Here is a 22470-nt window from a genome sequence, read left to right as displayed (position 1 = left end):
AGAAATATTTGTGTGTTTTGATTGAAATGTCCCACATTATATTAATTCACATTTGTTATAAGATACGAATTAATAGGTATGAGTGTCATGAATACCATTAGAAAAAATTTTATCGACTCAAGAATATTTGAAGGTTCCAATTTCCGTTATTGGAGTTTTCGAATTAAAAAACAATGATAAAAAATAAAATAATAAAATAATTTAACATTTGAGGCACGCAAGGACTCGAGAACTTTGCTTGCCCCAAAATAATTTTATTTTGGGGCAAGCAAGGACTCGAACTTAGGTTATGAAAATTTATCCCCAAGCATCCTACTGTGCCAACACCTTAAGATGCAAATATTATATTTTTCTAAACAAACAAAACTTTTAATTTATTTTCTAAAACTAAAAAATACGATTTTTGTTAAATTAGAAAAAAAACAACTTTTTATTTATTTCGAAATTAAAGAGATTCTTTAAAAGAAAAACTTTATTTCTTAATTCAACGAAAAAAAAAGGTTTTATTTAAAACAGATTTTATTTGTTGAGATTGTTTCCAAAACTATAATTAACAAACTTGTTTGAATTGATTTTTATTCCTTTATTTATAAAACTTATCATTTTATGTTTCTTTATTAATTCATTTTAATAAGTTTTTAAAAAAATGGTAGATTTAAAAAAAAACTCTCAGAATTGCACCTTTAAAATTAAAAAACACATTTAAAAGGTTTTTTTCCTTATTTTGAAAAGTTTTGTCTATTTAAAACAAATCTTTTTAAAAAAACATTTTTTTTTGCAAAAAGGGAGTATACATAGTATCCTCCGTATTCTGGTGTACCTGCCTGCAGAACGTGAAGTTGGCGTCGATCTGGGTTGGTCCGAATCTTGGCTTCATTGGAGTTCAGTTGTGTTGCCACCAGAGTTCGCAGGTTTATCGCTGGAGTTTGTGGTGTGTTGCTACCGTGCAAAGTAGCTGTCGGGATGGATTGTTGGAGTTTTTTGTAGAGAGAAAAAGATGGAGGGGTGAGAGGTAGAAGAAGAAGGTGACCGTTTAAGAGAGATAAAGAAACTGAGTTTTCTAATAGGCGTTCTGCTCTTCCTCGCTTTTTTTTTTTTTTAATGCTACAATCCTCCTTTAATGGGGGAAAACAAAGCTAGAGTGTTTAACCAAAGGTAAAGAAAAAAAAAAGGAAAAAAAATATGGAACCTACAAAATCTATAACTGAAAGACTAATTCAAGATTAAAACCTTTTAACAAACAAGAAAAAAAAAACTTCGTTAAAAAAAACTAAAATGATCATTTCATTTTTTTCCTCAATTTTTTTCCCTTTCATAACAACAATTAAATAATCTCATTTTTAATTTAATTTGTTATTACTTAGAAAAATAAATTCTTTAATAAAATTCAAATTAAGTACAATCTTCTTAACTAAAAAAAGAAAAGAAAATATAAAATAAAAATAATATAATTTTAGCCGGACCAAATACGGTATCTACATCTTACCTTTATTATAGATCTGATGTATGTACCTTTAATATACATCTGATGTAACTCTAATTTCTGATATACTTTTGATATATATTCGAGGTACGTATGAAATGTTAAATGTTAGTGCATCTTTTGAGCTTTTTTTAAATAATATTCTCAACCTCTTTTCTATTTTACAAATATGACAAATGATTTAAATATTTTTTTTTGAATTTTATTATTCCAATTTTTATAACCTCTTGCAAATATAGCGAGAGGTTTTGGATTTTTCAAACACACAAAATTATTTGAAATATTATTTTATTTTCCGTCTTTTAATTCAAAATTTTACACCCTTCCCTATTTTGTTTCATATCTTGCATGTTTCCTCCCTTTCATCGTCTTTTTCCGAATCTGAAACTTCCGAACTTCTATAAATGTTCTTCTTCAACTAAAATGGCTCTAGAAATTTAAAATTTCTAACTTCTACAAATCTTCTTCAAGCCGAATTGTTATAGAATCTGAAACTTAAACTTCCGGCTTAACGATTCATTATCATTGAAGCTGAATTTGAAATTTTTGGTTCAAACTGAAGCTGCCAACTATGCTACAAATCTTCTTCTTCATTCAAGTGCTTTTCTTCTTATTCTTTATTCACATTGAAAATCCGGCTTCGTGCTCATCATTGTTTTTGAAGCTCATCATTCTTCGTTCAAGCTCATCTTTTTCGTCTTTTTCTCGTGGCTCAAAGGAGAAACTAAGGAAAATAGGAAAAATGAACATAAATTTAAAAATCGTGCATCAGCTTTTTAGTTAAACCCAAGATAGTACCGATCCAGTTTTTTCTTTTTTTTTCCTTCTCCTCTTGGTCTCTTGGTATATATTTGATTCCTATTTTACTTTTGGTTATTTGTCATTTAGTTTCTCGAAAACAGTGATGAATAACAAGTATTGATGTACGTATCTTTGATTTACTTGTTGTGAATATCAAACATTGGTTTCTAATGTTTTCTATTTGAAACATATGTTTCTTATCAACCTCTCTGCAACCAATTCATTCTTTGTTAATAGACATCATAATTATAATAGTAGATATCATAATTATATCAGTGGTAAATCAGTAATATATCAGTATGGTATAATAGAGGTATATCAAGTATACATCAGTTATATATCAGAGTTATATCAGTAGTAAATCACTATGATATCAACAAATTGCCATCATAGGATTTAAATTCAAAATTTTTACATATAAAAAAGCTCACTGTCCTATCATTCAAAAAATTAGTAGATATATTAGTAGTATATCAAAATACATATCAGAGGTACTATATTTGAAATAATTGGTATATCAGTGGTAAATCAATTGTACATCATATAATCATATTAGAAGTATATATCAACACACATATATCATAATTATATCAGTAGATATAGTTATATGAAAGGTATATTAGTGGTAAATCAAAGGTATGTTAAGCATATATGAGACATGTATGTGTTATGTTAATGGTAAATCATATAATCATATCAGAATTTATATTAGTAGATATCATAGTTATACTAGAAGTAAATCAGTTGTATATTAGTGGTACATCAGCAGTATATCAAATATATACCAGACATATATCAGTATTATATCAGTAGTAAATCAATAAGTGGTAGACCATATAATCATATAAGAAGCTATAACAATAAAAACGATGGTTATATTAGTGGTATATTAGTTGTATATGAGTGGTAGTTGTAAGTCGAAGGTATATCAACTATATATCATATATACATCAGTGCTATTAATGTTTTGGGCTTTCAGGGTAAATTTGCCCCTTTATAATTTGGGCCTTCGATTTTTTTTTTAATTGATATATTTGCAAAAGCTAAATGTGGATGATAAATGTACTATTTTACCTTATTTATTTATATATATATATTTTTGTCATTATCGTAAGACATGATATGAAAATTATAATCTACACGAATAAGTGTATGTATAATGGGTCACTCCGGAACATAATCAAATTAAAAATACTTTTATTTAATTATTTTCAATTTTATTTCATTCCTTCTCTATTTCTTCAGTCGTTTAAATATCTAGTAGAGAGATAAAAAGATATTAAAGTAATCCAAAATAATTATAAACTAGCAAAATTAGAGATAAAATTAACAATATAATTGCAAGTTATCCGTCCTTAAATTTTATATGTCTAATGAGTCTTTGTGCGGTAAATATTTGAAGTTTAAATTTTGGGTCTAATAAATTCTTAACCTATTAGACATTTTTTTTTTAATTCAAGAATCTATTAGACTCAAATTAATTGAAATGTTAGAGACTTGTTAGACACAAATTAAGTGAAATGTTAGAACTTATTAGACACAAAGTTCAAGTATCCAATACGTTGTTAAATTTTTTTTAATATATCTAACAGATTAGAATGTATTATATACAAAATTAAAAATTCAAAAACCTACTCAGCATTTTTTAAAATTTGAAAACTTATTATATACAACATTAAAATTTTGGAAATATATTATATAGTTTTTAATATATTTGAATCAATTAGAACAAAATTCCGAATGTTCAAAGACGAAACTTATAATTTAACCCGACCTACCCGTGGTTGTACCAACATCTTAGACATAGTGCGGTATGCCCTTAGCTCATTGTTTATCATGAACAATCTCTCCAAACTAGAAGATGTACGGTGCTTTGTCATTATTTGTCATCCTTCTACAAGGCATTATCAAGATTCATGGTGTTTCATCTCAAAACCAATGGGTAATGAGAGAAATAACCCTGTATCTTTTCAATGTGAGATTTTTAACATGCCCGCCCTTCAAGATGGTGCCTCGTTTGACATCATCAATCTTGACCGGATTCCATTTTTTGACCAGATGCTCGTTTGAGCTTTTGGGCTCTGATACCATATCAATATTTATGAGTTTCATCTCAATACTAATAGACAATGAGATGAGTAACTCCGTATATTTTCAATGTGGGATCTGGCAATAACTCGAACTAACTAAAATTAAAAATATATTTATTAGGTGAATATAAATTTGACTTATCGGTGATTGCCATGAATATTCATAAGATTACATTTAATTCTCTTATTGTGTGTTTTTTGGAAATCTGACCAATTGCCACGTTGCCCAATCTCATCTTCTTCATTTCTTCCGGCCAAAAATGGTGAAAAAAAATTAAAAAAAAAAATATTCTGAAATTAAATAATCAGACTAAGCTAAACATCTTAAAAGGTTCTAAGCAAATTTTAGTTAGTTTCTCTTGTTAGGATAGCATTTCTGTCCCAAAAAAAGATTTAATTTCAACTCTTAAAACAGTGTATTAATGTTAGCATTTCTATAATATGGCAAAAATTAATAAACTATAAAAAAGATATTAACTAAATATCGGAACGTAATATTGATATTAATCAATAAATTTTAACTTATTTAAAATATCAAAATGATTATTTATTATTTTAAATATTTGCGAGAAATATTCGTCATATTTCTATTGACATTTCTACAAGATTGAGAACTTGACATTGATCCTTTAAAATCTTGCTCTTGAACCAGTAAAATGGTAATAATTAAGCAAAATTTATCAAGTGGTGCTCTGAGGATGATGTTTATAAATCAAAGTTTAGCCGAACCACATTAATTACTGGAGTGAAATGCCTCAAACTTTTGTTCCTTAATTTAATTTATTGTAATATTTTGATTTTTCAAACATGTTCCCTTAATTTATTATTATTTTTTATTTTCAAACAAATTTATTATTGGCTTGGCCTGTTTGTTGTACTTAGATAATTAATCTGCAAGAATTTATCCTAGTGCTAATTGGCTGCTGCAAATTGCACTCTTTAATTAAATTCATTATCAACATATTGAACATATTGTAAATAGGTTGCCTAGGCATCTCACAAAATCATATGTATATATTATTATTCATTTTAGTACAACATCGACGTGTAGAGTTTTGAACCTTCAACTTTAAACATTATATATATACATACACACACATATATATATATATATTTATTTATTAATTTATTTATTTATTTTGTTGAGTTACACTCAATTCACAGATTCATATATAACATATTTACCTAAGCAATTTGATAACTCTTTTTTTTATATATAAATATATAATTGGACCCGCAATATTTGTGTTATTTTTGATAATTTCACTTTTTAATTAATTAAAGGTTTAAAAAACTGACAATATATAAACTTAAAAATAGTAATTTCTTATGATGTTGGTCATTTTTAATATACTACTATTTTAACGGGTCTATTTTATATAACAACAGCCAAATTTAGTCAAGTAATCATTTTATTATTTTCTTTTAATAAAATAATTAATGTCACAGTGTAGGAATAGGATTTCAACTTACACACTCTTAAAGAAAGTATGAATGTCGGCTCATATTTTAGGTAGTATCATATCATAGTGAGTAAAATTTTTACTTTATAGGTGAATTATAAGTTTACTTTATCAAATTAAAACATAAAGTATTATAAACTCAATTGATAAGGACATAATAAAAAAACTAAATGATAAAATAATTAAAACTTTTAACATTAAGGACTAAATTATGTTTTTTTTTTCTTTTCATTCACTTTTCCCCCTTTCTTTCATTTTCTTTTTCTCTCAATTTCCTATTTTGAAATTGCAATCAAACTCAAGATGAAGGGGTGGTAAATGACTCATTATTTATGACATTTAAAATGTACTATAAGAGTAGGTACAGGAGGAAGTACGATGTAAGCTCTCTACCACCTTTATAGCCTACCTAAATGAGTTTATCTCGTGACACGCGGACGAGCATAGCAAGACAAAGATCTTAGATGTCTTACTCGAACAATGAAACCTTTGGAACAACATCATGTGTGACAAGGATGCATATGCAAACCCAAAGAAGAATCTGGAAAATAAAATGAGAGAACTTGGTCGACTATATTCATAGTTAAAAAAAAATGGTGGCCTATATTTTTGTCTCTTAATAAAACCTCAAATTAGGTCATATATAAAGAGTAAATGAAACTATGTATTAATTTGAAACTACTAATTTGCCCCTACCATATTATTGCTTACTTGTTTGCTAACGGACGAAAAGTGGAATCAAGATTCCTTTATCTAAACCAAATTGCTTGAAAAATCTTGTACTCCTTTGCCCAAAAAAAAAAAAAAAATTAAAAAATTAAAAAATCTTGTCTGTCTTGAAAATTTTCTTATTAAGATCAATATTATCTTTATTGCACTATTTAGAAGTTTAACTCTTGTCTTAGTTTGGTTGTTAAAAATTTTAGACATTTTGTTTTTTCGACAGAATTACAGAAATAGCAAAAAACTTTGTCTATATTATTTATAGCATTAAGTTTAAAATTAAAAAAACAAAACAAAAGAAGATAATTTTAAAACTTAAATAATCGTACATGAGACCAACCAAACATCAATTTTGTAATTTTTTTTAAAAAAAATAAAATGTAGTGATATTCTTATAAATACTTATTTATTTTACGGCTAGTATAATTTTTATTGTTTTTTTCACAAAATTATTTATTAAAAAAATTTTAATCCTTGATTGCAATTATCTTTTTAGTAAATTATTTACAGTAACCCGTAAGACTAGTATCCTTTTGTTCATTTAACATCATTTCAAAATCCAACCAAAACATATTTCAATTAGGTAAGACATATAGTGCTCGACTAAAAAATTGGAAGTTCGAATCCACACTTCTCCTATTTTTGAACTAAAAAAAACATGATTTTAATGAATTTATCGTAAGTGTTTGAAGCTTCTAAGAAATGAGTGTACGAGGATTATTTACTAGGGGAAAAGTATAACTAATTATTGAGAAATTGGTGTTTTCATTGATTTATTGAAATTATTTACCAATATATAATATCATGTACCTGTTAAAATTGAAATTAAATTCATAATTTCATTGATTGTTGTACTAAAAAATTCATTGGTTATTGAATATATACGTTTACCTAATTTTTTTTGTACTTGATAAAATTGGATAAGATTGACATTTTTATTTATTATTGAATTTATAAGTTTACATAATATTGTTTTGTACTTTGATAAACTTGGAATTTTCATTTATCATTCTGTATTTGTTAAAATTCAAATTAAATTGGTGTCTTTCTTTTTATTTAAAAGAAAAAAACAAAAGAAGAGGAGAGAGGAGAATTCTATCTCATTTCTTTTCTTTCGAGAAGTGAAGAGAGTTTTATGAAATTAAATTATTAATTATTTCTTTTTCCCTTTTTGAGCGATTCTAAAAGGAGAAGTTTGTGAAAAATGAAATGCTTGAATAGAAACTAGAGAATTTTTGCAGTAAATATTTCATTGAGGAGAGTAACTTTTTTAGTGATATATTATTTGCATATTATATTGACCACACTTGACATTTCAAATTTTCTTAGTTGTTGTCATCATGTTAAAAAAAAATGTTTTCTTGAATTCTAATCTAATTTAATTAAATTTTGTTTTAAATATTGTTATTATAAAGCAAAATAATAGCAAGCATGATGATTTTTGTTTCATCCAATTCCAACCTAAATACGATGTCAATAATATATGTATATATATATATATATCCAAGCTAAGCTGAAAATTTTTGAAAAAGTGGTTGTGTTTTAATCCTTATGAATTTAAGAGGGCTCCAAATTAATGGCTTATTTGATAATGATTTCTATTTTTAATTTTTGATTTTTAATTTGATTTTTTCTACTTTTAGTTTTGTATTTTTAAATAACAAGTATCATATAGGTTTGATAACTATTTTTTATTTTTTTTGTTTTTAAAAAATAGAAAACCAAACATGTTTTATAACCCATTTTAGTTGTTTTTTTAAGTTAGAAAATTTGAGAGAAAAAAATTTATGTAGAGTAAATATGACTATAGTGTCGGGCGGGAGCGAGAATGCCCTCTCTTATTCTCGTGCTTGTGGAAATTTTTAGTTCATCATCGCCACCTCGTTTTTCGGTTCCAAGAATCAAGATCTAGGTTGAAGAATCATTATTTGAGGATGAGGATATTCGCACGAAAAATGACTGTGGTTGTAATTAAGTTTGATTATTTTAGAATTTAAAAATAAAAAGTGTAATGAAATATATTAATTATTTTTAGAATTATTATTTACTATTATAAATAATTAGTTTTAATATTTTATTCACAATTTAGAAAAAATTTTAATAAAATAAATATTAATTATTTAAAAATGGAATCCGAGATGGGGTTGGGACATGCATTTCATATTATTCGAGTAGGGACCTGGCCTTGCTAGAATTTTGTAATTCTAATGTAGATACATGAAAATACAAGTTTAAAAAGATGAAAATAAACTTTTTAAAGATAAATTTTAGAGAGGTAATGAAAAAGATTTAAAGAAAAAAAAACTTAGAGAAAAAACTTAGTGAAAGAAAAGTTGAAGAAAAAAAGAGAAAAAAGTGAGAGAAAAAGAGTAAAATTGAGAGAAAAAATATATTAAAGAAAGAAAACAAAATTAGAAAGAGATAAAATATTTAGAGATAAAAGTAAGATTAAAAGAAAATTGTACGAGAAAATAAGTTATAATTTTTAGAATAAATATATTAAGAAAAAGAAATAAAATATATAAAAGACAAAATTTTAGAGGAATAAAAAGTTCGTGAAAATATTAATTTTTTAGAGGGAGAAATATGAGTAATCTGTTCGAAAAAAACAAAACAAATAAAAGTAATAGAGATAAAAATTTTAGATAAAGAGAGAAATAATAATAAGCATTCAAAATATGAGAATTTTAAGGAAAAAATAAAATTTTTAGAGAGATAAGAAAGGAAAAAAATTTAGAATAGAAAAGAAAAAAAGATTTAAAAAGAGATGTGTCCCTGGAAAAAAAAGTTGAGTATTAAAAGAAAAGAACGAGATTCTAAAAAACATCGTTATGTTTTTAAAAACTACTTTTTTTTTCTGTTATATAAAATTCAAAATCTTTTTAAAAAAACAAAAAATTATCACACCGTATTTTTTTTTTTCAAAAACAAAAAACAAGTAATAGAAAAACGAAATAATTATCCAACAGTCCTTTTAAGATTTAGAATTAAGATTGATTGTTAAAATTTGTTATGGTAAATTTTTGCCTATTCGGAATACATACTGTGAATGTGCCTTCAATAATATTTTTTAATTACCTTTAGAAAATATTAATTTTGTGGTCGTTGTAGCATAATTTTTTCCCAATATGAAAATTGGTATTGAATTATTAATTTTAATTCAATGTTTGAAGGTAAGTAAATATCAGTCTAAGGGAACAATAATTAATTTTCACTCTTTTAAAACAAAATTTAAGGAAATGACTTGACTACATGAATTAGTTCAAATATTTTGATAATTTGATTGAGTTGGATCCAACATCTTAATTAAGGTCATTTAGGTTTCACAAATTTTAAATGTGAATAATTTTATAAGTAAAAAAAATACATAATATTTCAACTCAACTCATGAACACTTTTGAGTTGTTGCCTCGCATGGAAAAAATTGGAATTTGATCTTAACATAAAAGAAAAACAAATTTGTGATTTCTTAGACGTAGGTTGAAGTCTAGTCAAATTACAATAAATTTATTGAGTAAAATCTCTTCAAAGGTTTATTACTACTTAGTTTTAATTATATTTTAATTTTATTATTGACTTTGTGTATTTATTGCTTGTGTTAAATGGTTGTGAATATAGTTGGCCAACAATTACTATCAATTGATCTCTTTATTTATGCTTTGAATTTTGGCTTCTTTGACATAAGATCTCTTCACATGTCAAAATTATTTAATTTTGTAATTTTCAGCTTGAAATTTAAAACTCTATCCAAGGAGGTTTTAGTTTAATCAATTTGGCTAAATTTTAAAAAATACCCTAAACTTTTACCCTTTATTTAAAAAATACTTCTATCCTTTCAAAAATTTTGTTGGAGGCCAATTATTGACTACTACATATCAATGATTTGATACATCATAAGAGTTATTATTCATCAAAATGATGAGAAAAATCGAACGTGACATCATAAGAGTTACTATTCATCAAAATGATGAGAAAAATCGAACGTGACTCATCACTCAGAAGATTTCTGATAGCTCAACAAGTGATGTCGAGCCAACTCATATTCTCTGCAATAACAAACCTTCTCAAACGACGAGTCAACCCTCAAGAGCATCTGCAGGCACAAATCTTTGAGGTTCTCGAGGCTATATTGGCTAACATGCTGCGATTCTCGAGGTGTCGGAAAGGCGTTTGTAGCACTGTTGGAGGTTTTATAGAAAGCTCACTTCAATAAATAGAGAGTAGGTCTGCTGCACTTTCCAGGTACGCGAGACTATTCTCTCTGGAGCAATAGATCTGAAAACTACTGTATTGAGCGTTGGAGCTGTTACTTTTTCTATAGGTCCCTCCGTCCGTCGGTACACCAAGTTCGAGCTTCGCAATACTTTGGTCAGATTCTTGATCAAAAAAGTTTCAAGTAACCTTTTATAAACATTTCAAAAATACCTTCTGAGCAAACATCGATTAATATTATGAACGGAAAGTTGACGTGACAGAATTTAGAACAACATAACAATTAACATGGAAGCTTGCCTATATTAAATTTTGAAAAGATAGAAAATTTTAGGAAGAAGCTACCGTTTTTAGTTGTCACATTATTCCAAATGCTGCCTCCTCAACCTTCCGTTCAAAAATATTAACCAATGTTTGCTGAAAGGGTATTCTTGAAATGTTTATAAAAGGTCAATGGTACTATTGAAGCTTTTGAAATAATAGAAGTATCTTTTTCAAAAGCAGGGAGACTAAAATAGATAAGAATTAAAAATATAGATACTAAAATCAACCTTCTTCAAATATGCTTTTAAGACCTCTTTACTGCTGTAAGCAATTACCTAAGATTGTAATTTGATATATGATAGGTGTAAATTTTATATTCATTCTATTATATCTTTTATAGTTGAATTTTTGCTAGTCTTTTAGTACTTTATGATTTTAATTTGTACTTTTTAAATTATTTATATATTGCCACCTTAGTATTCTACAAATGAAAGAGTGTCTAGCGGTACTGTTTTATAGGACCATTATTATTTTTTTTAGCATGAAAACTATAATTTATCTATGTTCTAAAATTTTCTCGAGGGTTGCAACATACTTTGACGCTTATATGAAATTTTGTATATTCTTTCTTTTATAGTGAAAATTGTTATCTTTTTTGTTGAGTCTTATCTATTTTGAACTTAACTGATTTAAATCTCCATAGAGATGCTATCATTTATCTATTAAATTGCATTATTTCTAACTCTAATTAAGAAATATAGGTAGTTCTTTTTAGCATAACATGTGAGAGTGGGAATTCGTGTCTATAATATGACCCTGGCCTCCCAATCAATCTTGTGTCTAATGGGTTCACGGATTTCAAAAAAAAAAAAGAAAGTTCAAGAACTTTTAGACACGAAATTAGAGGGAGGGCGTGGGCGGGTGGTATTAATATTCATGGGGTTCAATTTCAAAATCAATTTGCAATGAGAGAAGTAATCCATGTCCATTATTATAAACCATTGTTAGGTCTCTTTTTTTTTCAATGTGGAATCCTTAACATGTCCCTCAAAATCGTGGCTCTTTTGGCTCATCGATCTTGACCGAACCATTTTTGGACCGGATGCTCATTTGAGCGTTTTAGGCTCTAATACCATATCTAATACCATATTAATGTTCATAAGGTTTCATCTCAAAACTAATTGACAGTGAGAGAAATAGCCCATGTAGATTATAAATCCTTGTTAGGTCCCTTTGATTTTCAATGAAAATTTATCCAACCCATTAGTGTAGCTTTTGGGTTGAGTGGTGGTTTATTCATCCTTAAGATGGTATCAGAATGAGAGGTCCTATGTTCAAATATCTGCATTATTGTTTACTCTCCAAATCTATATAAATAAATTAAATTTACCCAATCCAACTTAAGCTTTTGAGGTGGGTGGGGAGTGTAACACATTATTAGCATAAGTTAATCCTAACATATTAATGGAGAGAGGTGTTCGAGATAAGATATATGATACCATGTACACGTCGAATCACAATTAAAAGATATGATACCCCGGTACAAATTGAATCATAATTCTTTTTTTAAAAGATATTTGAGATACTTCCATTGGTTTCCAAGATTTGTTATATAAAACATCACGCAACCAAAAACTTCGGGTTTTTGCTTAATAATTTATAATCATTCAAATTAGCTAACCTGAACATAGTTCAAATCATTTAGGTCTTTTATATCTAATTAAAAATGAAAAACCAAAGCAAAATTAAACAGTATTAGCAAAATTGATTATCAGTATATGCAATTGGACTTGATTTGAATGTCTGAGGGAATGTTTAGGTTCTTTTATAATTTTTTTAAACGATGATATACTATCTAGAGAAAAATAATAAATAACGTATTATGTGTAGCCTTCCGACTTTATATTTCTTATTTCTTAGTTTTTACTTTTTAAATAGAAAAATAAAAAAGTATTTGGTAACCATTTTTTAATTGAAAATAACCTGAATTTTGAAGTCTTGTGGTAGGCAAGAGAGGCCCTTAATTGAGAGGTTGTCATTGAGCATTGCTACTGCCTAAGGCATTAGCATGTGCTTGAGAGTTTTTACTTTTGACTAGTCATGTGATGCGTGACTATCCACCATGGAGCAGTTTTTACTTTGCGTTACTGATCAAAGAGCACGTTTTGGATAGATTCTTCATCAATCTAGCCGACGGTTGAGGCAGAGAAACCAAGATACATGAAATCTTGTAATTGCTTGGAGAGATAAAATTTGGCAACAAGAAGAGAACTTGGAGGCCTAATCAGCAAGTACTCGATTCACACTCGGATTATTTTCATTGCATCTCTATACTCAATCCAAATTAGGTTATCAAAAATACGCAAGTAGAGCACTTCGTAAAAAAAAGTGTGGATAACTCTCTCAAATTTTAAATTTAAAAAAAGAAAAAAAATCACTTTGAAAAATTACTTTTAAAATTGAAATATTTAAAGCTATTGTGTTACATGTATTTAATTTTAAAATATTAGGACTTTATACATAAAAAATGATTAAATATATTTTTAATTAATTAAGGTTGGAGGTTCAAATCTCTTCTGATTTTGAACAAAAGAGAAAAATTGAGACAAGAAAAACCAAAACAAAAATTGTATAGGTGAGTGTAGACATATTTTTGGGGCCTATTTGGGGCCCGTTTGATATGGACAATTTTTGTTTTTAGTTTTTGGTTTCTTTCATTTTCTGTTTTCTGTTTTTTGGTTTTTTTTTTTAAAAAACAAAAATTATATATGTTTAATAACTATTTTTTATTTTTATGTTTAAAAAAAAACTGAAAACAAAAAATGTATATAGAGTTGAGATGACAACGGTGTGAGCAGGAGTGAGATGTCCTCTACCATTCTCGTCTTTGTGACAATTTTTAGTCTTCCGTTTCCACACATCCGTTCTTTGATTTTTTGGAATCGAGATCGAAGTTGAAGAAACCTCACATGAGTACTACAGATTTTGAACAAATTTCAATAGTCTACACTCTCCAAACTGAATGTTATACCGATTGTATTGATTCAATTGATGCACAAAGAATATACATATACTAGCACACATGTCATGCTAAAAAAGGCAGGAGATTCTCAATGGAAAAATAAGAAAAGTCCTCCTCTTGTTATGGAATATGTTCCAACGGTAAATCTCAATTATGAGCTGTGATTGAGACCAAATATTTGGTTGAATATTTGGAGCCTTAAAATGTCGCAGAAGGATGTGGCCAGATATATCAGTGAGTTGGTTCCATATTAGACTTGCTTTCCATATCAGTGGGTTGTTGTGTTTGTAGTTGGTGTTGAGCTGTCTTCTTTTACACGATATATAACCGACAAAAATTACTTATTTTTACAATTTAAAAAAATAAAAAATTGTAATAAATATATATAAATTATTTTTAGAATTATTATTTATTACTAGTATAAATAATTAGTTTTAAAAATATTTAATATTTTATTCACATTTTAATTAAAATGTGAATAAAATATATATTCATTATTTAAAAAATGGAATTGGGAACAGGTTAAGGACATGCATTCCCTGTTCTTGGTGACCAGGATCCGACCTAGTAGAAATGTTTGTCATCCTTAATGTAAAGAAATGAAAATACAAGTTTAAAGAGATAAAATAAACTTTTTAAAGATAAATTTTGGATAGAGTAAATTTTATAGAGATAAGGAAAAAAAATTAGTGAGAGAAAAATTAAAGACAAAAAGAGAAATGAGAGAAAAAAATATGTTATAGAAAGAAAAAGAAAAATTATATTGAGAAAAAACTTTAGAAAAAAAAAACAAAACAAGATTCAAAAGATAAAAGGCGAAACAAAAACCAAAAGTTATAATGAAAGAAACAAAATTAAAGGAGAAAACATTTAGATAAAGAAAAATGGGAGATGTTTATTTTAGAGAAAAGATAGAATAGAATGAGAAAGAAAAGATATAAAAGAGAAATTTGAGAGAGCAAAAATTTCGAAAAATATTAAATTTTTAGAATGAGAAAAATGAAAGTAATATATTATAAAAAAATTAAAAACAAAAACATATAGAGATGAAAAATTTAGAGAAAGAAAAAAATAAAAATAAATATTCAAAGGATGGAAATTTTAGAAAGGTAAAAGTAAACATTTTAGAGATAAATTCAGGAAATTCAAGAAGGAAAACATTTTAGAGTGAAACAAATTGAGCATTACAAGGAAAAAAAAATAAGATTTTAAAAATAGAATTCTGTTTTTAAAAACTATTTTAGATTGAAATTTACTTAGGATATGAAAAACATTTTCAAAAAACAAAAAATAGAAAATTGAGGGGTCCTTTGATGACCATTTCATTTTCTATTTTTTATTTTTGCATGTTTTTCAAAATTGTTTGGTAACAAATTCAACTTTTTGTTTTTCTTTTTTCAAAAACCATTTTTGACCTTCTAGGTAAATTAAAGGAAAAAAAAGTAGTTTTTTAAAAACAGATTTATGTTTTTCAAAATTTTTATTGTTTCTTTTAATACTCAACATATTTTTTCTTCAACATAATCATCTCCAACAAAATTTTCTCACTTGTCATATACTTCTCTTTATACTATTTATTTTTCTCTCTCCAAAAATTTTCATTTTTTTTTCGTTTTTACTATCATATCACACTCTTATTTATTTTTCTAAAAATTTAATATTTGTCTAATCTTTTCCTCTCTAAAATTTCGTGATTTTTATAATTTTTTTTCCTCTTCCTAATATATTTTTCCTCTAAAAATCATATATTATTTTCTCGTTTAATTTTATTTCACTTTGTATTTATTTATTTTCTCTAAAATGTAATTTTTTTTTATCTCTACATTTTTTTTCTTACTATAACTTTTATTTTTCTTTCTATTTTTTTTTTCCGTTTTTCATATCTTTCCCTCTCAACTTTATTTTTTTTTCTCTAAAATTTTTCTCTTTTTGTCTTTTAACTTCTCTTTTACCGAATTTTGTTTCTAAATCTTTTTTGTTTTTATCAGCTCTCTAAATGTTTTCTTCCAAAAGTTTATTTATCTCTATCTATTTTCATATCTCTACATTAAGGATAACAAAAATTCTCATAGAATAGGAAATGCATGTACCGACCTCGTCTCCGATTTCATTTACTAAATTGTGAATAAAATATTAAATGTTTTTTAAAACTAATTATTTATACCAGTAATCCTAACAATTATTAATATATATTTATTACACTTCTTTATCTTTTAAATTCTAAGAATAATAAAAAAATTATTATAAAATCGGTAATTTTTGCCACGAATGTCCCCGTCACCAAATAAGGATTATTTAACTTGGAACTTGATTCTCGAACTAAAAAACGAGGTAGAAACAGGTGATTAAAAATTTTCACGAGTACGAGAACGAGAGAGGACATCATTAGTTCTCGTGCCCCACACCATTATCATATGTACCCTCTATAAAATCTTCTCTCTAATATATATTTTCAATTTTCTAACTTTTTAAAAATATAAAATTAAAAATGGTTTTCAAACAAAAAAAAATAGTTATAAAACATATATGAATTTTATTTTTTAAAAATAAAAAACTAAAAATTAAAAATAGAAAACAGAAAAACCAAAAATCAAAAACAGAAATGGTTATACAAACTTGTTTTTTAAAAACCAAAAACAAAAAAAAAAAAAACAAATGAAATGGTTAACAAGCCCTTCATTTTCTTTTTTAGCTTTTTATTTTTGAAAAACATATTTGATAACTAAATCAATTCAATTTTTTGTTTCTATTTTTCAAAAATGCTTTTAAACTTTTAAGTAAATTTCAAAAACAAAAAAAATTTCAAAATAGATTTTTGTTTTTAATAATGTCATTTGTTTCTTCTCATGCTAGACTTTTTTTTCTTTGACATCAAATTTTGTTGGCACTCTAAAATTTTTCTGCCTAAATTTCTCTCCTTAAAAGATTTGTCTTCCTCTCGAATATTTTATTCTTTGAAATATTTACTATTATTTCTCTCTTTCCAAAACTTTCACCTCTGTATATTCCTTTTTTTCTCCTTGTTCTAACATATTACTCTCCTTTTTCTCTCTCTAAAAATTTAATAACTTCTGCCTTGGTAAGCAAACGGTTCAACCAAAATGACTTGGGAACAATACATAATATGACTTGGTCGGCTCGTCCACCCAAGAGATTGGCTCGACCAGAGGAATCATGACCGAGGTGGTGAAACTTCTGCCTTGGTAGTATAGGACACGTACATCTCTTATGATCCAATTACTTCATGCCACGTGTGAGATGAGGAATCACCTCCAACATGTTTCTCAAAAAAGAAAAACAAGAAACAATAAGAACGTTACCAAATGGATCATTTTTTATTTAGAGTGGTCGGGACATCCCAAAACTCATACCAAATAGGCAAATACTATAAAGCATATTCTTTCATATCCTAAAGCATTTTCGCACCTTTTAACACGGTTCATCTTTGTATAATTTGATTGAAGTAACGATTTAGTCTATTTAGTTTGAAATTTATAACCACTCATTATTATTTTAGTATATAATAAATTTTGTTATATTATAATGTTCTAACATTTAGCCCCTATCGATGAAGAATGTGTTTCAGGAGGTGGTTTTCTCCCACATTCGTAGGGTTTCGAACATCGTCCCAGTCGATCGGTTAGCAAAAGCAGCATTTACTTGCAAGCTTATGTACTGTTATGGTCCTCAAATATAATGTTTTGTTTCAAAAACATTATATCATAAATTTTCTCCGAGTTGAAGTAACCCATTTTTACTTTACTATGATATCTTCTAGTTCAAAAATACAGTTGGTCATTTTGACTAATTTATTGATCGATACACACGCAAGAAACCTCGATTGCAACGATTTTTTGCGAGAGTAACTAATTAAACCGCTAAAAATGTTAAACTATATCATTCATTACCTATTAAATTTCAGGAACTAAATTATTACGAGCTTTAACTTATGACATAATTTAAAAAATATAGGAAACTAAATCACTACAAAACTTTGCTACGCACCAAATTTACTCTTTACTTTTACAATGATATTTTGACTAAAGACAAAAAAAAATTAAAATCTTAATATCTTTTGTCAGCTTAATTAGATCAATTGTTCTCCTCCTTCCTTTTTCGCCCCGCGTAGTTCTTCCTATAAAACCCGAAAAGAGAACTCACTTCCAAATCGCGAAATCTTCATCTCCCTCTCCCGTCTCCAAGATGGAGATGAAAACCAGCGATCGCGGTGGCGGGCCGAAAGCCATGGGTGAGAAGTTGATGCAAGAAGTTGCTGAATTAGCAAACAAGACAAAGAAGGTGGGGAAAGACGATCCAAGACGAATAGTTCACTCTCTAAAGGTTGCGTTAGCCATTACCATAGTGTCTTTGTTCTACTATTTTGAGCCTCTTTATGACAATTTTGGTGCATCTTCCATATGGGCTATCATCACTGTCATTGTCGTCTTTGAGTTTTCTGTTGGTAAGTCTAAGTTTCTCCATATAATACATAGCATAGAAACATATCTACTAGTTCATTGTTCATTGTCGTCGATTCCATCAAATTGAATAATCATGGCTTAACCCTCAATAAAATTGTGGGTTTTAAAATTAGCACATATCTTTTTAAAAAATTAATTTATTATTTATGCGTTTCCCAGGATTTGATCCCGGGTCTATTGCTTGGAAGGCAATTATCCTAACCGTTGGACTACAAACACTTTGGGGTTAAATTAACACAAATTTAAGAAGTTCCTAAGAGAAAATGACATCACCAAATCTCTTACTTTGATACTATGTTAAATTATCACTTAATCTAAAAGTTAAATTATCACTTAATCTAAAAGTTTAAACAGTTGCATTACGATAAATTTAATCTCTCAATACTTTAAACGTCGAATAACAGGAACAACTCTTGGAAAAGGGTTGAATAGAGGAATGGCAACTTCAATAGGCGGAGCTCTAGGGTTTGGAGCTCATTACATTGCAAGCTTTAGCGGAAAGATTGCACACCCCGTATTGCTTGGGATATTCATATGCATAATAGGTACATAAACTCCACATGGAAGGGGGTAAAACATAGAGAAAACTTTACGATCTTAACTTTTATATCTAATTTCTCTAATCTAAATAATGCAGCTGCAGCAACGACGTATTTTCGATTCGTCCCGAAGCTGAAGGCGAGATACGATTACGGGCTTCTGATATTCATGTTGACGTTTAGTATGGTGACAGTGTCTAGTTTTAGAGACGATGAGATCTTGAAACTTGCTTGGCATAGGCTTATAAATATTCTGATTGGTGGCCTTGTTGCTGTGGTTATTTGCATCTTTGTTCGCCCTGTTTGGGCTGGCTCCGATCTTCACCAAATGGTTGCCACCAATATTGAAAATCTAGGGACATTCTTTGAAGGTAAAATCTTTAGAGTGTTGTATGGATGTGATTTATGAGAAATAATTATTCCCGACGGGTCGGAATAATTGATGTGGCTGCCGACTTTACACCGTCAGATTTGTGAAAAGATGTGTATTTTGAACAATGGCAGGTTTTGGGGTTGATTATTTTGGAGCATCTCAAGGAGAGTCTGTTGGAGGAGCAAATACAAATATGCTGAAGTATAGAAGTGTCTTGTCTTCTAAACAAAATGAAGAATCTTTGGTGAGTCGAAAAACAAAACAAAAAAATTATACTTTATATTGCCTATTTTAATTAATTTCATACCTGTTTGAGATTAGTTTTAACTTGGTCCATGATTTTTAAGGTTTAATTTAGGTTGATTTACAAATCTAGTACCCGAGGGCTCATTTGGTAAACCTTTCTCGTTTCTTGTTCCTGTTTCCTCTTTTTTATTAAAAAAAATGTAATTGCATGACCTCCAATACCTATGGATTCAAGAATGATAAAACAAGATTTTTATTTATGCTGGAACAAATTAAAAACGGGAATAAGAATCTAGAATCTCGTTTTGGTTGTTTTCAAAATTTCTTTACAATATTGAGAATATTTCTAAGGAATGAGAAAGGATAAACATAAATAGTTATCAAATGCTTAAATTTGTTAATAAAATTGGAAAAGAAAACAAGAAACAAAAACGTTACCAAACGGACCTTGCGAACTTTCAAAGTTGTTTTTAATAGTCTTTAAACTTTAAAATGTATCATAGCGTAGGCTTCGAAACTTTTAGCTTTGTTTCTACTATCTCCCTGAACTTAAAAATTGTTTAATAGGTCTCTAAACTAATTTCATTTTTTTTTGTTACCTTTGTTTCTGACATATTAAACATTTTTTTGAATTTATGGAACTTATAACTTATTACGCACCATTGAAATTTATGGGTCCTAATAGACATAAAATTCAATTTTGTTTTTAATAAATCCATGATTTTAAAAAATGTCGAAAAAGTTATCATATACAAAATCAAAAGTCTAGAGACCTAATAGACATAACATTGAAATTTTAAAAACTTATTAGATATTTAAGGTTCAAAAATCTATGGGACAATCTTAAAAATCAAGGGACTAAATTTGTAATTTAACTTTAAATTTATTATAGTCATAAATAATTTGGTTAAATTCATTAAAAAAATAGTAAAGAGAGTAGATAAAAATGTAATAATTAAATATTCAATATAAGGCACACGTGAGTTAAAAGCTAAACTAGTTGACTAGATTAATGTTTTAGTTAGGTGAAAAAAAAATTAATGAAATGGAATAAGTTTGAGCATCGTCTTGTTGCACATAACATCTTCAAAAATATTAATGCCCAAAATTCAACTTTTTTGTTTTCTACTCCAAAATTAGGTAGAGTTTTGAGAGAATTTAATCAAACTATAAATGCTTCTAAATCTTTGATGCAAATTGAAGAAGTAGATATCATTGTAATATGAATCATGTTGGATAAAAATGTTGAAGTCTCAGTTGTTTATAGAAAGATTATAAAAATAAAAAAATAAATATTTATCATAAATATTTAAAATAACAAATCAGCATTCCACCTCTCTTTAAATAACTTAAAATTTACTAAAAGTCATGTTAGGTTCGTATAAGTGATATTTTTATTGATATTTTTTATATTTTGTCAATTTATTATCGATACTATAAAAATATCTGTTAACTGTCGATACTGGAGCGATGAACATATAAAAATATTGATAAAATATTGACACGTCGATAAATTAAATAATATATTTATAGATTTACCAAGCAAAATGGGAGCCTCCTCATGGAAAGTTCAGATTTTACCACCCTTGGAAACAGTATCACAAGATTGGTAGCTTAGCAAGGGACTGTGCCCACCGCTTTGAAGTTCTCAACAGCTATCTAAGTAACAATCAAATCCAAGTATGTAAAAATAGAACTCGTTTAAATTCTATTTTGGTCCATGTTGGTTCTATTTTAATCTTTGAATTTTTAAATGTTTTATTTTAATCTATAAACTTTAGAAATTAAACAAGATCAAAATGGAGATACTAAACGATACAGCAAGAAATCATGACGAAAATAAAATTTAAACATTCGTTAAAGTCCTCAGATCTCTTTCTACAGATGCCCGTAGAAATGAAGACCCAATATCAAGAACATTGCTTGCAACTATGCACTGAATCAGGCAAAGCTTTGAAGGCCATGGCAATGGCAATAAGAGATATAACTCCTCCGACCACGGCTGAGTCCCACATCGAGAAAGCGAACAAGACGACCGAGGAGCTCAAGACTCTTCTAACGAGTAGCCACTTTAATGGTGGCATGGAGATGGTATTAGCTACAACTTTGATCATATTGCTCATTGATTCCTTCTCTTGTTCTCAGAAGATTGCTGATTCTGTTCATGAGTTGGTTTCCTTGGCCCGGTTGAAGACCGTGGCGCCACCGCAGTCCGATGTGGCACCGGTGGAGCACCAGAGTTTATCACACGCAGCCGATCATCATGTTATTACCATCAACCACACTCAACAAAGTGCAGAATAGAAGATGAGAACTCTACGTTTAATAGAGAGCATGACATTTGGGGAATTTTTTTTGTTGAGATATTCCCCAGGCTGAGTCTGAGGTTTCTTTTTTTTTTTTTTTGTGGGAAGAAAATAATATAGTGTAGAATGTATACAGCATAGTATAGTTTTCCAAAAAAAAACAAAACAAAAAAAGGAAGAAGAAGAAGAAGAAAAGAAATAAAAGTATATACAGTGATAGTATAGTTTACATATATATTAGAAATGTTAAATTATAAGTTTGGATGAATTTTTTAAAGTAGTTAACAAGTACTTGAAGCTTTTTAATTTATAATTACATATAGCAGTTTCTAAAAGGTTATTTCTATTTTCTTAGATTGGTTAGATATTTAAAAAGAAATGATGAACTTTATTAGAAAAAGGATCGGAAGGTTAGAGTTTTATTAGATACAAAATTGAAGATAAAAAAATCTATGAAATACGACTTT

At 27.7% G+C, this 22470-nt stretch overlaps 1 protein-coding gene across 1 annotated transcript; it reads left to right on the top strand.

Annotated features, from left to right (window-relative positions):
• The first annotated feature begins 18244 nt into the window (after positions 1-18244).
• Positions 18245-22164, top strand: LOC111020785 (aluminum-activated malate transporter 2-like). The gene is made up of 6 exons (XM_088125952.1): positions 18245-18520; positions 18944-19084; positions 19177-19449; positions 19583-19695; positions 21231-21377; positions 21582-22164. Exons 1-6 carry the CDS (start codon positions 18262-18264, stop codon positions 21999-22001), a joined length of 1353 nt encoding a protein of 450 aa, XP_087982078.1. The 5' UTR covers positions 18245-18261; the 3' UTR covers positions 22002-22164.
• Positions 22165-22470: the final 306 nt, after the last annotated feature.

The sequence above is a fragment of the Momordica charantia genome, assembly GCF_013281855.1.
Source record: "Momordica charantia cultivar OHB3-1 chromosome 6 unlocalized genomic scaffold, Mcharantia_2.0 BLBB01000006.1, whole genome shotgun sequence".
Classification (NCBI taxonomy): domain Eukaryota; kingdom Viridiplantae; phylum Streptophyta; class Magnoliopsida; order Cucurbitales; family Cucurbitaceae; genus Momordica; species Momordica charantia.
This window is presented reverse-complemented; position numbering and strand designations above follow the sequence as displayed.

Excerpts from the sequence above, each read along its gene's own strand:
- LOC111020785 (XM_088125952.1), top strand. The coding sequence starts at position 18,262 with ATGGAGATGAAAACCAGCGATCGCGGTGGCGGGCCGAAAGCCATGGGT. Across the intron at positions 19,085-19,176 it reads GATATTCATATGCATAATAG|CTGCAGCAACGACGTATTTT; the intron begins GTACATAAACTC and ends TAAATAATGCAG. Across the intron at positions 19,450-19,582 it reads TCTAGGGACATTCTTTGAAG|GTTTTGGGGTTGATTATTTT; the intron begins GTAAAATCTTTA and ends GAACAATGGCAG.